At 45.5% G+C, this 17500-nt stretch overlaps 1 protein-coding gene across 1 annotated transcript in view; it reads left to right on the top strand.

Annotated features, from left to right (window-relative positions):
* Window positions 1-6491, top strand: part of LOC134436706 (pneumococcal serine-rich repeat protein) — a 29293-nt gene extending 22802 nt beyond the window's left edge. Inside the window, exons 11-14 of the mRNA XM_063186043.1 lie at window positions 1714-1819; window positions 2315-2418; window positions 2892-3084; window positions 3366-6491. Of these exons, the coding sequence (XP_063042113.1) occupies window positions 1714-1819; window positions 2315-2418; window positions 2892-3084; window positions 3366-3689 (727 nt within the window). The 3' untranslated portion in view covers window positions 3690-6491. The remainder of the gene's footprint in view (window positions 1-1713; window positions 1820-2314; window positions 2419-2891; window positions 3085-3365) is intronic.
* The last annotated feature ends 11009 nt before the right edge of the window (window positions 6492-17500 follow it).

The raw sequence follows: 17500 nt of genomic DNA, 5'->3' as shown, positions 1-17500 counted from the left end.
ACTGCCTGATGGAGTAATGGGTAGGCCAAGGTAGGTGTACTTCATTGTGTGATCTAGGCTGGTGCTACCTAGATTGAAGTGATATCTGGCTTCCTGACATCTGGGCTTCTTTTGGAATACCATAATATTGGTCTTTTTTAGGTTTACTGTCAGGGCCCAGTTCTGACAGTAACTTTCTAGTAGGTTTAGTTGTTGTTGTAGTCCCTCTGGTGTAGGAGACAACAGCACCAAGTCGTCTGCATAGAGAAGACATTTGACTTCTTTGTCCAGTAGGGTGAGGCCAGGGGCTGTACACTGTTCCAGCTGCTTTGCCAGTTCATTGATATATATATTAAACAGCGTTGGACTGAGGTTGCAGCCCTGTCTCACTCCTCTATGCTGAGGGAAGGACTCAGTGCTATTATTGCCAATTTTCACTGAATTTTTGTTTTTGGAATACATTTCCTTTATTAATTGATATACTGTACCCCTACACCACTTTGTAAAAGTTTATAATATAATCCTTCGTGCCAAATTGAGTCAAAAGCTTTTTGAAAGTCTACAAAACAAGCAAATATTTTCCCTCTTTTTGTTTGGTGTACATGTTTAGTGATTAGGGTGTGTAGGGTGTAAATGTGGTCCGTAGTGCGGAAGTTTGGGAGGAAGCCTATTTGGCTTTTGCTGAGGACATTGTGCTCTTTAAGGAAGGCTGCAATCCGGTCATTAAGGATGCTGCTAAACACCTTCCCTAGACTGCTGTTAACGCAAATGCCTCTGAAATTATTGGGGTCCAATTTATCTCCGTTTTTATGTATGGGTGTAATATACCCTTTGCTCCAGATATCAGGATAGCAGCCAGAGGTTAGGATGGTGTTGAATAGTTTGAGTATGGCCCTTTGCAGCTCAGGAGTGCTGTTTTTAATCATTTCTCCTCTAATGTTATCGGGGCCACAAGATTTATTCGCTTTTAGATGTTTAATTTTGCATTCGAGTTCAAATTCAGTTATTGGGAAGTCTAGAGGATTTTGGCTATCTTTAATTGTGTTTTCAAAGGATATTAACTTTTCTCTGATTGTTTTGTAATTTGAATGTAGTTCATGGGGAGGGATCTCTTTGAACAGAGTTTCAAAATATGCTTTCCAGATTTCACCATCTTGTATTGGTAAGTCTGGGGACTTTGTTTTACTCAAACCATTCCACACCTCCCAGAATTGATTAGTATTGAAAGATTCAATTTTGTCAAGGGTTGTGTTGGTGTAGTTTTGTTTTTTCTTTCACAGCAGCCTTTTGTAATGTTTAAGTGTGCCGTGATAGTCCTTTCTAAAATTTGCGTCATCAGGGTGGTGATGTTTCAGATTTGACAGTAGCCTCAATTTTTTCCTAATTTGTTTGCATTCATTGTCAAACCATACTTCTTCGATTTTATTTTTCACTCGCTTTTTGTTACTTTTTTTCATGCCTGCTGTATGTGCTGCTTTGAGGAATATCCTGTTCAGCTCCTCGGTGGCATTGTTGACACCTTCTTCACTGATTTCGAAAACTTTTGAGTTATAGCACTCAATAGTGCTTTTTAATTTGGCAGAATTTAGAGCATTCAGAAATTTTTCAGGACTATCTTGGGTCCACTTGTATGGCTTGTTGATCTTAATTAACCTGATTGGTTCCGTGTGTGGTTGATGTGCAATTTTTAGAAAGACATTAATTTGGTTATGTCTCTCTCTCTCTCTCTCTCAGCTGGAGGGAGCTGGGGGAGGAGTCGGGATCTCCACAGGCCTCTCCAAATTCCGCACACTCACACACACATCAGGAAGAGCTTCAGGAAGAACAGGAACCGGACGAGGTGTGTGTGCGTGTATTCCGGTGTGCGTGTGCGCGCGCGCGTGTGTGCGTGTGTGTGTGTGTGTGTGTGTGTGTGTGTGTGTGTGTGTGTGTGTGTGTGTGTGTGTGTGTGTGTGTGTGTGTGTGTGTGTGTGTGTGTGTGTGTGTGTGTGTGTGTGTGTGTGTGTGGTGTGGGGGTGTTCAGTTTCATTGTACTTCACCATTTTCATCATGTTGGTAAAGACCGTAATATTATGTGGAGATTGTAAGTACCTGCCATTGTTAAAAATCATGTACTATATGCCATAAGTCATTTAGATTCTTGCTGAAATTTGTGTGTTTTTTCCCTATGTGGTGTGTGTGTGTGTGTGTGTGTGTGTGTGTGTGTGTGTGTGTGTGTGTGTGTGTGTGTGTGTGTGTGTGTGTGTGTGTGTGTGTGTGTGTGTGTGTGTGTGTGTGTGTGTGTGTGTGTGTGTGTGTGTGTGTGTGTGTGTGTGTGTGTGTGTGTGTGTATCAGGTGGAGGATATGTCTGACGGTGCGTTCCTGAGTCGCCACGCGTTGTACGAGGGGAAGGAACGCGGACGCTGGAGAAACTGGGCACACAGACGTCGGCGGGGCAGGTAACACACACACACTTAAATACACACACACACACACACACATTCAACACATAGCCAGCAGGGCAGTTAAAACACACACACACACACACACACACACACACACACACACACACACACACACACACACACACACACACCTATACACACACATTAAGCACATAGATGCCAGTGGGCCAGTTAACACACACACACACACACACACACACACACACACACACACACACACACACACACACACAGACACACACACTTGCACACACACACCTTCACCTCTCATCCTTGTTCTCTTGGTCCTATGTGTTCCATAGTGAAGGAAGATGGACCACACACACACACTCACACACACACACACACACACACACACACACACTTGCACACACACACACACACACACACACACACACACACACACCACACCCACACACACTCCTCCTCATCTCCCGATCCCTTGTCCCTTGTCCCTTGTCCCCCAGGTCCTCTGGGTTCCCCGGTGAGGGCAGGTGGAGCTCCAGGCTGCTGGAGGGGCTGCCGGCCTCCCCTGACGCCCGCCACGGGCTCACCTTCGACGGGGAGAGCACGCCCGCCAGCCCCCTCACCTCCACCTCCACCTCCACCTCCACAGATCCAGACGAGGCCAGCCTTTACCAAGCAGAAGAGGAGTACCAGGTGAGTGTGTTTTGTGTTGTGTTTGGGTGTGGGTGTGGGTGTGTGTTGATGTGTGTGTGTGTGTGTGTGTGTTAAAATCCCTGCCCTAGGTTTAGTAAGGAGGATCTTGGTCATATTTTTCACGTCAGTGGTTGTCTTGTTTTAGACTCCCTCTGGGAGGCGAAATGTAGCTAAGCTAGCGAGAGTCAATCTAAACATGTAGCACCACCCCCTACACACTCGGCCAAGGTAGAAAATATTCGGCTGGGCTACTTAACTGACCATGTTTCTGTGATTGACAGGTGAGGTTGCCATGGGAGCGCAGGACGTTCCCTCTGCTGGAGTTGGAGCTGGCGGCCCTTCAGGGCGAGGAGGAGGAAGAGGAGGAAGAGGAAGAAGAAGAGGGGGGGTGCGAGGGCAGCGGGCGCAGTCACAGCACCGACTCAGGCATATCCATGGGCAGCCTGGAACTCTCTCTCTCCCCGAGGACCCCTCAGCCGGCTCCACCACCCCCCCCCCCCCCCCTCACCCTCACCCATCCCGTGCCAGTTGCCGCGGCAACTAGCTCAACTCAGGACTCTTCACAGCCCCTCTTTGCTCGCCCCCCCATCTCACCTTCCCAGTGAACTCTCCCCCTTCCGAATCACAGGCCATCCTCACCAGTCCAGCCCAGTCCATATCAATCGCACCCTGATCCATCCACCCCTGATGCACATGGCCCCAGTCATAGACCAGATCAATCGCACCCTGATCCATCCACCCCTGATGCACATGGCCCCAGTCATAGACCAGATCAATCGCACCCTGATCCACACTCTCTGCTGCACACACAGTCCCAGTGTATAAGCTTGATCAATTGCACCTTGATTCATTCCCAGCCTAGACCAGATAAATTGCACCCCTATCCACACACACACACGCACAAAAGATACAGTGCAAGGAGATCGTTACACACAGACACACACACACACACACACACACACACACACACACACACACACACACACACTCAAAAGAGCCGCATCTTAGGCTTGATCAATCGCATCCCTGATCTCCACATCCTGGCTCTCCTCTCCTCTTGTCGCCATGTTAAGGCCAGATCAATCGCCGCCTGATCTAATCTAATCCAGACTTCTGTCCAGCCCACACCAACCTCAGCCAAGACCAGATCAATCGCCGCCTGATCTATTCTGTCCAAAGAATCCTCCCTCCCTCTCCAGGAACCTTCTCAGTGAGCCACGCCCTGGAGGAGATCAAACGCATCCTGAAACCAGACACCGTTTGTACACACACACACACACACACACACACACACACACACACACACACACACACACACACACACACACACACACACACACACACACACACACACACACACACACACACACACACACACACACACACAGGCTGCAATGCGGTTTTACACATGGCCCAGCCTCAACCAGGTCAATCGCTGCCCAATTTTAGCACCCCAACTCTGCATTACCACAGTAAATGAATTATCACACACACACACACACACACACACACACACACACACACACACACACACACACACACAAAGCTCACACACACACACACACACACACACACACACACACACACACACACACACACACACACACACACACACACACACACACACACACACACACACACACACACACACACACATACAGCATCCAGTAACATTGGATTACCACAACACAGCAATACACACTGTCTCCACCCTTGCCTTACACGACTCAAGCAACAGCAGCCCCAGAGGCCCCTTTATACACACACACACACACACACACACACACACACACACACACACACACACACACACACACACACACACACACACACACACACACACACACACACATATACTTTGCACCCTCACTTTACTCATCTAATATTATTACCCATACTTCCTTTGTCATACAGTTGAATAGTCTAATATTAATTGTCTATAATTTTCGAATGAATCGCCGTTGAACATTAGTCAAGATATATCCTTGGCTGTCAATGCCATGAGGATCGTCTATCGGACGTGACCCTATTTAGGTTACGTTAAGGTCAGTTCTTGACCTCACTTCGCAACCAGACCAGTTCTGACCTCACACACACATTGGTGTGAGGTGACGTTTGTAAGCCAACATTGCATTATTATGTAGAACTGGAACACTAACTCTAACTCCTAGAGCTTGTATACACACACTAAAGGTGACCTGTCACCTCTGGGGAACAGTGGGGGGCGGGGCCAGACCACACTACAATACACTACCAAAGAATCTTCTAGTAGAGAAAAGATCATTCAAACCACGCCCACCCAGTGCAAAGGAGTGTGCTCAAGCAAAAATACTGAACCAGAGCAAGATATCGCAAAGCACCCCACTCAATGGGTGCATCCCAATATGTGACCTTGCCTCCTCCACTTGTGCTTGTCTCCTCGTCCCGCCTCCTGGCCCCTCCTCCGTGGAGAAAACGATAGTTTCCCAGCTGTCAGCCTCGCCACAACAACTTTTGAGGGACTGTTTTTCATTAACCATCCCAATTGCAAATGAGAAAAAGACTTTACAATTGAGCTTTTGCAAGATATTGAAATATAATGCTGTTGTCAGTGATGTCATCATGACGAGAAGCAAGTGGAGGAGGCAAGTGGAGGAGGCAAGGTCGCATATTAAAACGCACTCAATGCAAAAGCGTGTGCTCAAGTTGGGTCTCCTAAGGGGGCGTTGTCCCTTACTGCTTCTTCTCTTTTTGAGGTGTTTGCGCAGGACGTGCGCTACCGCCATCTACAGCGCTAAGGGGACTCCATTTATTCTCAACCTCAGGACTCCGAAGGTCTCCTGACCGAAGGTCTCCTAAAGTTCACCCGACATAAAGTGGATACCGGAAAAGAAACAAAATGACGCTCCTGGTTAGATCCACCTTCTTTGGCTCAAGTTTGGTGTTCTAAAGGGGGCGTTGTCCCCTCCTTCTTCTCTTTTTTGTGGTGTTTGGTGGCAGCTTGCATAACATGTGCGCTACCGCCATCTACAGCACGAAGGGATACTCCATTTATTCTCAACCGTAAGACTCCACAGGTCTCCAAACTGACTCCTAAAGGGGCGTTCACCTGACGTCACATGGAGCCAGGAAAAGAATGGGCTTGATATATCTTACTCTAATGGAAGATTCTTTGACAATACACTACACTACCCACAAGCCACTGCACCTTAAATTCCTGCTCTGCAATATCCCTCCTCCCCTCCTGACCCGTACTGTATGATCTCCCGACCGCTCGCCCCACAAGGGTCAAAGGTCAAGCTGAAAAAGCTCCAGTGCTTGTGATGAAGTTCCAGTTCTCGTGTCATCACCGGTGTCCTTGAATGGTCTCTCAAGGTCATCTCATCCAGGACTGCCCCTCCCACCACCACCACCATCATAAACAGACTTCGGACTATTAGTACACACACACACACACGCACACACACACACACACAGACACACAAACTTGTCTTACACACACACAAACTTGTCTTACACACACACACACACACACACACACACACACACACACACACACACACCTCATACCCCATGGGCTTGCTCTAACCTCCACTGCCCCCCCCCCCCCCGTTCCCCTCCCTAAACTCTCCCACCTCATCAGCATCCCAGTCCAGACTGAAGGATCTTTTCTTTTCATGTATTGACTATGATCATCACTTATTACTTTACCGTTTCTGATCGACTTATTATTTGATGTTTTCCTTTGGGGCCTGTCTGAACAATGCCGAATGCTTGTTTGTTTGTTTATATTTCTGTTTGTTTTTGTTGTTGATTTGTCCCCACTGTTTCTGTTTGCTTGGTATTGGATGACTCTGACTGTTTTAGGTGTGTGTGTGTGCGCGTGTGCCCGTGTGTGTGCCCGTGTGTGTGCCCGTGTGTGTTTGTGTGTGTTTGTGTGTGTTTGTGTGTGTGTGTGTGTGTGTGTGTGTGTGCGCGTGTGCCCGTGTGTGTGTGTGTGTTTGTGTGTGTTTGTGTCTATTTGTGTGTGTTTGTGTGTGTTTGTGTGTGTGTGTGTGTGTTCTCACACTGCACTATACACCCCCACGCCAGTAAATATATCTCTCCTCGCTCAGACATGCATCACGCCTCTGTAGTCAGAAAGAGTCAGAAAGTTGTAAATCTTCTGATACGAGAGCCCTTAGGCTCAGATTCACATGAGGAACAGCAGTCTCTGACTCTTATATTAGTCGATTTACTACTTACTGCCATCTCTGCTCCTCCATCCAGGCAAGTGTCTCGTGAACTACCGTAGACCGCACAGGTCACATGACACCGCCCCGTGGTACCCAACATTCAAAAAACATTGAATATGCGTCATTGGCATTTTTTAGTAACAGATGTCAGGAGAGTGCAACCACAGCGAAGGCTTCTACTCTATCTAATTCAATGTTGTTGTTTTTTACTGGATTATCTAAAAAGCATATTCATTGTTTCTACATTAATTACCCAGTATTGATTTATTTTACTGGATTATCTAAAAGGCATATTCATTGTTTCTACATTAATGACCCAGTATTGAATTATTTCATTAATCCTATAGTGGCGTTCGCTGACATTCCCACCTGTTGTCTGCTATTGGGCCAATGGCGTTTAAGTAGTTTTAGTAGCAGCACAAGTCAGGGTGGTGCAACCACAGCTAATGCCACTGTTGTTATGGCTAAATTATCTTTTTATTGTATTTAGTGGATTATCTAAGAAGCATATTCATTGCAGTAGATTTATTACCGATTACTAATACATTTATGGGCATTCGCTGTAGTTGTACCACCTGACGTTTGAGCCTAAAAAAATGTAATTTACCCTGCTAAAAAAAGTCAATGACCGATCTCTCTGCCTCGCCTCCCATTTTTTACGTTTTTTTCCCCGATCTTGAGTCCCATGGCTGGGCGTGACTTGGTGCTCTCTGTCTATTCAAATCCCCTCTCCACACACACACACAGACAGCTGTGCTCTGAGCCTACCTGTGTGTTGTCATGGCTACCCTCAGAGCCAGGTGCGCAGGCCTGTCTTGTCTGATTTGAGGCCACAGTGACCAGATAAATGACAGTGGCTGCACCCAGACATTTTTTGTCACACCGTTCATTTTGCGTTGTTCATTCAACACCTACAGATAAATGTGGGATAGAAGCTAGAACAGTGTTAAATTCAACACTTATTCAACAGGTAGTCAGGGTTAACGCTATTCTAGGTGTATTGGTTGGTAATCTCTTGTGTGCAAAATTGACACGGCAAGATGTATTGCACTGTCCCCCAGTGCACCACAGAGCACTGCGGGTCACAATCAGGCCTTTGTGTGAAGCTCCGGTAGACAAGGTGTTGACACCTGTGGACAGGACAGGTGAGGTGAGGTGAGATCAGGGCTCACAGAGCAGAGCAGGTGTGTGACCAGGTGTAACCAGAGACTCTGGGATGCACTACACACACACACCGCAGGTCTGGGATCAGCACAACCTCTCTTCCTTTCTTTCTCTCTCTCTCTCTCTCTCTCTCTTTCTTTCTTTCTTTCTTTCTTTCTTTCTTTCTTTCTTTCTTTCTTTCTTTCTTTCTTTCTTTCTTTCTTTCTTTCTTTCTTTCTCTCTCTCTCTCTCTCTCTCTCTCTCTCTCTCTCTCTCTCTCTCTCTCTCTCTCTCTCTCTCTCTCTCTCTCACCCTCTCTCACCCTCTGTCTCATAATTGTCCGTTAGCAGACAGGTGAGGGGCAGAAAGGGGATCTTTACTTGAGGCAGGTGAGACAGACAGCTCTGTAGACAGGTGTTGATGTTGAGCTCTTGAGAGTGTGGCGGTTATGTTGTGTTTGTTATGGCTGCTGGATTCACCTGGTCCAGCTGTCTTGATATTAGTGTCTGCAGGGTTGGACTGGGATTAAAAATAATAAATAAATAAAATAAACACCCGGGCATTTCTGGCATAACTGAAAGGAAAGGAAAGGTCCGCAACACTGTTTGATGCTCCCAAAATGTAATGCACTGTGATGAAGGACGGATAGTCTGAAACGTCGTGCCATTATAATTTTTGGGAGCATTAAACAGTGTTGGGGACCTTTACTTTCCTTTCAGTTATCTTAGGTTTGGTCCAGCACCTGTGCTACTGATGTGCAAACATTCTCTGACTTAACTGCATTTCGGGCATAAATCAGCCAACCCCTCCTGTAATTATGATGGGCTCAACTGAATATATTGAGGATGGCCCATCTTAATTGTGGCCCAGTCTCTAAGGGTTGTTTTTTTATTATTTGAAAAGCATCGACCCCTGAGGATTGTGGGCCCACTGGGAAAATGTCCTGTATGGCAGATTAGATGACCTAGTCCAGCCCTGGCTGGGTGTCTACTCTTCTTCCCTTCTGTGAGGCTGGTCAGGTGTGAGTTTCTCAAAAGAGAAGTTGTTAGCCTGTTAGCAACTTCGGTAGTTGCCAATGGGAAAATGCATTGAAAACAAAGTAGCTAATGTAGTAAGTAACTTTGATTTAGAGAAATTCACCCCAGGTTGTGGAGAGATGCATAGCCAAGGTTTGGGGACTTGATTGTAGTGTTTGCCTTCCGCCTGTGAGGGTGGTGCGGGTACAGTAAGAGAGGCTTGCAGTACACTACACGCAGGTCTGAACAAGGGGCTTGGTTGTGGTGTGAGGGAAGAGAGGAGAGGAGAGGAGAGTAGAGGAGATGAGAGGAGAGGAGAGGAGAGGAGTTAGGAGAGGAGGAGAGGAGAGGAGAGAAGAGAGGAGAGGAGAGGAGAGTAGAGGAGATGAGAGGAGAGGAGAGGGGAGTTCTTTGCTGACATTCTGTCCACCAGAAGTGTGTGTGTGTGTGTGTGTATGGGAGCATGGGGGGTCATCTTGCCACCAGCCATGCCAGCCAGCCCCTGTCTGCCCTCTTTAGCTACTTGCACGGCGATCTGGCCTCATCCAGAACCCCTGTACCCAGCACTCTTCATCACATCATGTAGGGTGTGTGTGTATGTGCGTGAGATGTGTGTGTGTGTGTGTGTGTGTGTGCGTGCGTGTGTGTGTTTGGACATCCAGAACCCCTATACCCAGCACTCTTCTCATCCTATCATGCAGGGTGTGTGTGTATGCGTGCGCGTGACGTGTGTGTGTGTGTGTGTATGCGTCCGTGTGTGTGTGTGTGTGTTCGGACAGGTCCTTTGCACTGCTGACTGACTGATGTTGTGGTGTACTATACAAATGTCTCTTTTGTAGAAAAAGACACACACAAAAGAACATGTTGAATTAAAAAAAAACGCACAATGCTCTCAATGCAAAGACTAAATAAAAAACAAGTAGAGGCAAACTGCTGTTGTTGGTGTGTGTGTGTTGATTTACAGTGCGTCATGGAGTGGAAGTATTCTACACCAGGGTTCCAAAACTGAATGGTTTTTTAGATGCGTCCTAGCATCTCTAGAAGAGGGTATGTCGGTCTGTCTGTCTGAAACGCTTTCTTTCAATTGTTATTCCCTCTTGTGTCCACAAGGCGGCAGTGCATAGACGGATGCATCTTTGTCGGCCTGTCAGACTTGTTTCTGTACATACCCTTTCACAACCATTGTCTATCTGTGTGCCAGTCCCCCATTGAGATATATAAATTCATGATAATAGTAGTATTGTTCAGAGATGCAATAGATTATTATAATGCCATTATTAACTCATTGAATGTTATTTTGGTGTATATTAATTATTCATTGAGGTAATTTACGTTTTGTAACTACTCTCACTGTATTTGAAGAGTTTTGTTGCAAAATATTTTCTAAAATTTCCATTATTGGAAATGACTATTCGGAAGTCCTATCATCTGTGTGTGAATTCTTGCCATTGAAATATTTTAAGAACATACTTTTTAAACCTACATAAAATGTATTATGCTATGCCCAATATAAAAATGTCAATTTCCCAAAATGTTCCATGCACCATTTTGCAATGAAACTCATGTATTGTTTTCCATTTCTGTGAACTTTTCCAGTCCAAATGCGACCACTGGAGGCCAGTATTGAGTAGAGAAATGCATGAATGGGCCTCCAGGTTACATTACAGGCAGAGACGTGACAGTTCAGAAGGAGAGTCTTCCAGAATCCATGTGATGTGATGTTCTAAACTGCCATCCTGTGGTTGCCATGGCACTTTAGGATTAGGAGAATGAAGGGAGTTCAATTAAAGTTCAATTAAATAGGATGTCATGCACAATTAGGAGACCGGACTTGATCCTTTGTTGCATTGGTGACACATGGTATGATTTTTCTTGGTTAACATATTGAAAGTCTTTGGTACAGGGACTCTAGTCTGGGACTGTCTGAAATCTGCCTGGATTATGACGTTGTTGGTCTAAGGCAGGGTTTCCCAAACTGGGGTGCGTGGCTGAGATGTGTGTTTTTATAGAATTAATGAGCATTACATGTTGTTTGGTGAATTGTATGCTGGAAGGATCCATCTTAAGTGTAATGTGTCAGGCAACAAGTTCCATTGTAATGGTGGCAGAAAAAACTTCAGGTCTGTTGGAAATGAGTTTTGCTCAAAATATGTGGTTGTGCAACATTCACTTAGGGGGTGTTCGAACCACACTGAAATGTAAAAGGGGGTGCACAGGGAAAAACGTTTGGGAACCACTCTAAGGTGTTCAGAATGCATTGGTCTCAGCCAGTAACTGACCTGCCAGACAATGTCAAACAAGCCATTACAGCCTCATATCAGCCGTGGTGAGATAAGGTGTGCATCAAATTGTCTGACCATGTTTTCCCAAGGTCTACATAAACCAGGTATTATAATATATAGCACAACATTCTTGCAATGCAACCCATTGAGAACCATTAGCAGCACTGTACTAGGACAAAACCGAAAAAGAAATCGGCCTGTGCATTTCCTGCAGCCCTTTTACCTTCCTTAAATTGATGGCCAGCCTGTGAGGAAAACCAAACACTAGGCAGGTAGTAGCGTCGCCCTCTGAGGGATAGCTGCTGCCCTCTGGGAACCGCCCTGCTTGCCAGATGTGGAGTACGTTGTTAGTTAAAGATGTACTGTGTAATATTTTTGAATAGTTTATTACCAGAATCCATGCTGCCCATTCACTAAAGTTACCTTTTTAGGAATACTTACCACCACCATCAAATTCTAAGTATTCATTATGACTGGGAAAATTGCACTTATCGTACACGAAAAGGGGGATCTTCTCCATTATCTGACATTTTGGATTTCCAGAAATTGACATTTTTAGCTGTGACACTTACTATACTTTTTTTGTCATATTAGTAAATATTAGTTTATTATTCATGAAAAGATTGGCAATAGGCAGCACAGTTTCAATCAGCAGCATAGTTGCAATACCTACTCTGGCCACCATCCTACACAGCGCACCTTTAAGATATCACACACCAGAACCAATGCACTTTGGACAGGCCCAAGGCACCATCCTACACAGCGCACCTTTAAGATATCACACACCAGAACCAATGCACCTGTGTTTTCAGAAAGGCCCCAAAGCAGCATACTGTAAATGAAGATAGCCGACAACAGCGGATTGGTCAAAATGTCGATTTTTAATCGCTCTATAAAATATCCTCTATCTTTGCTTTTTTTCTCTCTTTTAAAACAAAAGCAATAGTACAAATGGCATTAAATATCATATCACATCCTCCCATTCTCAAAGTCTCAAAGCCCCACATTTCCTAAAGATTTAAAAGTACAAACTTTTTCTTTTTTTTTCTTTACAAAACAACAAAAACTAAACATGGTGTTATTGCACATCAGCCCCTGACTGCCACGGCAGGCCGACTGGGGGGGTGGAGCGGGGTTGGATTGGGGGGTGGTTGGATGGGTGATGGGGTGGAGGCTTCGGGGAGTTGTAGTTACCCTGGGTGGGGTGGGGTGGGGTAGGTACTAGGACTGCATGATATATCGGAAATGTATCGATATCGCGATATCACGGCTTGCGATACACGTATCGGAAAAGTTGTGCACGTATCGCAAACAGTTTTTAATTTTCAATAACAGGAAATTTGGTTAAAAAATGCATTAAAAATGTTGACATTTTATTAAGTTGATGCTGTATATTAGCCATGTTTTTTCCTAATACAAATAATGTTGGCAATAAAACATTGCTCTCAGTTGTTTTATAGATAAAGTGTAGAATGGCAAGTAAGGGAAAATATATGTATATATTAAATATCGCGAGTAATATCAATATCGCAGTATACAGTCATGTTGTCGTGCATCGCATATTTTTCTAATATCGTGCAGTCCTAGTAGTTACCCTATAAGGAATGGTGGGGAAGGAGGTCCCCAACAATAGAGGGATGAGGGGGCAGTTACCAAAAGGGTGTAGTGGGGGGTGGTGGAGGGGGTAGTTAAACTACTAGTAGTTACCCTGGGAGGGTTACAGGCGTCTGACGCTGGTGTGGGGGGTAGTAGGTCCCCCCACCATAAGGATTGAGGGGGTAGGTGGGGAGGGAGGTGTTGGGTGGGGGTTGGTAGTTCCTCCAAGGGGGGGGTGGACGTTAGCAGGGCTTATCCTGCAGGGAGGGGTAGGTAGGTAGGTACCCCAAAGGGGGTAGAGGAGTTGGGGGTTGATTAAGACTCTTGTCAGTGTCAAGGTAAACATGGGGGTTGGAAGCAGTGATGGGTAACCTGGACCCAGAAACTACAACCCAGTGCCACATATTCCAGATGTTCTAGTTTTATTAGGCAATTACTTGAAAAAAACTCCTGTACACTGACCATTTCGCTGTTTTTGCTTTAATGACCGACGTTTCGGTACAAGACCTTCATCAGGCAATGTGCGGGAGTTTTTTCAAGTTGTCTGCTGAGTGACCCATGGACCATCTCCGACGCACCTGCCAGCTGAGGTGTGCGAAAAAAATCCAAGAATCCAACAGTCCAATTAGGCAATTACCTGGTTGAATTGGACAGGTAAAACCAGGTGATTTGGAATATGTGGCACTGGATTTGTAGTTTCTGAATGGGGTACCTAAGTGTCCACCCCTTCCTGTCGACTCATGGGGCATGGGAAGTCAAACAATAATTACTGGGTTTGAAATGAGGTGGTGGTGGTTTTACGACGCCAATCCAAACCTTGGAACTCCAAGTACGCACCACAAATCCACCATGACTCCCCTCGTTCACTTCCATTCAGTTTTTTTTGCAACTTCTTGCCCCATGGTCAGGAAGTAGAGGGAATGGCTGGATCTCAAATGGTGCACTTGTGCACTTCGGGCACTATGTTTCAGTGCGTAACTAATACGGCATGCACACTGAAACATGAACACTAAAGTGCACAAGTGCACCATTTGAGATTCAGCCAGTGACTCAGGTGCCCTGCCCCATACAGGTTGCCCATCACGGGGGGGTAGACGCTGGTGGGGGCAATAGAAGGGGTCAGACTCTTCTCTTCTCTTGTCTTGTCTTGTCTTCTCTCCTCTCCTCTCCTCTTCTCTTCTCTTCTCTCCTCTCCTCTTCTCTTCTCTTCTCTTGCTGCAGGTCATTCCTCTGAAGCCATCAGGGACAAAGCTGCCATTTTATACACATCCGACTCCTCTCTCCTCACGGCAGACAGGGCCAGAGAAAGCTGTGTGTTTGTGTGTGTTTGTGTTTGTGTGTGTGTGTGTGTGTGTGTGTGTGTGTGTGTGTGTGTGTGTGTGTGTGTGTGTGTGTGTGTGTGTGTGTTTAGACAGGATTTCCAGCCCACTGGCTCGATCCTCACAGCGAAAGTACGTCATTCTTGAGTCCATTTCATTACAGAATGCTCACACACACACACTCACACACTCACACAACCACACTCACACACACACACACACGCACACGCACACGCACACGCACATGCACACACACACACACGTCAGACCATCTTTAGTTATTATAACTGGTAGTTTGGCTGAATGAGCAACTCTGAAATGAAACCAAGCAAAACATCTTATAAACATCTGGACACACGCACGCGCCCACGCACGCACGCACACACGCACACACACACACACACACACACACACACACACACACACACACACACGCACACACACACACACACACAAAACAAACATACATGTACAGTCAACCACCAGCACTCAATAAGCTGCAGCTGGTGCTTGTAGTCTATTGCATAGAGCTGGGCCAGCTCTAACATTGGTGCCATTACTGAATGTAACTTATTGTAACTTTGCACCCCAACAATGTATTCCTATGGGGGTGCCATGAGGGGGCGTTTGAATGAAACCAGGGAGAGTAGAGAGAGAGAGGTTCCATTGGCCCATTGTTTCCGGGTTCTATTATTGCAAGGGGGACGGGGGTGAAATCCCCCTTTAGGCAGACCTAGGCAGACCTAAGGACTGTTCTATTCAATGTTGGGAGTATTATCACACGCCCCTTTAGGCAGACCGGAACCTGGTCATGTCAGGTGCCCATAGCAACCTATTACATTGGCATATCTCTATATACTTAAAGAATCTCTGATGAGACGTTTATTTTTGTCCATGGGGACCCCGGTTCGATTCCGGTCAGGGTCATTTCCCAACTCTACTCCATCTTTCTCTGCCAAAACTTCCCTAAGTGACAACTTAGAGAAACTCCCGCACACTGACCTTTTCGCTGTTCTTTCTTTAATAAACAAAGTTTCGGTACTAGACCTTCCATCAGGCAGTTTGTCAGGCGAGGTTTGTTGCTGAGTGACCCATGGGTCATCTGCAACACACCTGCCAGCTGAGGTGTGCAAAAAAAGTCGAAGTAAAACTTCCCCAAGTAACATCTTCAATATTCAGTTGTAATAAAGACATACAGCAAGATACTGTTGTAGGGTCCATGTGTTACTCTGTCTGTATGTTTCATGTTAGCAAATTAATGCAAAAACAGCTGCAGAGCAGCTGCTATCTCCATTTCACTACCAATTGTGCCTGCACAAAAAAAGCATGTGACAAATACAAAATGGACAGAAGAGAGAAACCATGACCCCTACAGATGACCTTTTCGGGGGAAATTGGGTCAAGGTCACCAATATACATCAAGGTCACCAGTATACAGTAGCTGGAGGGGTGGTTGGCAGGGCCACTGACAGCTTTGACTGGGCCCGGGACAAAGACATCTGAAAGGGCCCCAAACCCAATACACACACAATGTAATGAGGATCCAAGTATGGGCCCCCTCTCTCCCTGGGCCTGGGACAACTGACCCCTTTGTCTCCCCCGTCACCTTCCCTGGTGGTTGAGGTGGGAATTGTCTCGTGAATTCAGTACTAGATTCACAGACGTGTCATCATTTAAAGGACATGTCATCCAGTAGTATTTAATCCATAAGAGAGTACTGGGCAGGGCTGGATTTAAACAGCAAAGCTTTAAAAAGGCTTATCTACCCGATGGGGCCAAAGCCGCCCGGAGACAGATGACTCATCACTCAGGAGTCCGATTCCGATTGGCCACAAGCCAAATTACATGGCAACTGTTGATGAGGCATGTTTTTAAACAGCCACCTTGACATGAGACATCCGTGACGTGAATCTGCTGCTCTCACAATCAGCCTTGTTACCATGGAGATAGCTCTTCTGATACTCAAGTGTAATAAGTCTTCATTTTTAGATTTTCCGAAATAAGCACGGAGAGGACAAATGTCCTTTGTTGTGTGTCGTAAAAAAATATATTTTAAAATAGTTAAGCTGTGCCAATGTCTATGTCTTGATTGCTGTGCAAACGTTGGCTTTAGGCCAATTAACGCTCAAGATTCTAAGGTTAGAACCCAACCAGATCTGGACCAGACTTGGCCCACATGTGGCCCCTATCTGGGCCCATCCAGTCCAGTCCATCATTAGGAATAAAAGGTCCAGTATCTACAGCTGTCTGGACCTCTTTGTTCTGGTGCAGGTACATTCTGCAGAGGTCATTCAAAACTTAGAAACTAAGAGACTAAGACTATTACCAACCAAAAAATCTTTAAAATGGCTCTCTAAGTGTAAGATTTACAATGCAGTCCCACTATGGAGAACAAGCACTACAGTTATTTACTGTGGTTCCAACTTCAGGGACCTGTTCTGTCCATGCCAGTTCCAGCTTTTGCTGTTGGCGCTACACAGTAAATAATAGGGTGTCAAAATTTTAAATTAAAAATATGAATCCAGATTTGAGTATTTACAGCACTGTGGAGATTCAAATTACTCTCACATGGAGTAAAAAGTCGGGGTAAAATTCTACAAGTGGGCAGTGTAATATAATTAAATATATATATACAATATAAATAATATTAGTACAATATTCAGTATAATTAATTCTCAAAATGTTACACTGACCAAAGAGTAAGACAATATTTCCGTAGGACCAAATGTTATCTGAAACAAGAGTCACCGGTAATTTCAAGTCTGTAGCCTGTTAATGCACGCTGTTCCAACATAACACAAGCCTGATTATCATCGACTTTCAAATCTCTTCGAGACTTGGTCTGA

The sequence above is a fragment of the Engraulis encrasicolus genome, chromosome 20 (assembly GCF_034702125.1).
Source record: "Engraulis encrasicolus isolate BLACKSEA-1 chromosome 20, IST_EnEncr_1.0, whole genome shotgun sequence".
In the NCBI taxonomy this organism is placed as follows: Eukaryota; Metazoa; Chordata; class Actinopteri; order Clupeiformes; family Engraulidae; genus Engraulis; species Engraulis encrasicolus.
This window is presented reverse-complemented; position numbering and strand designations above follow the sequence as displayed.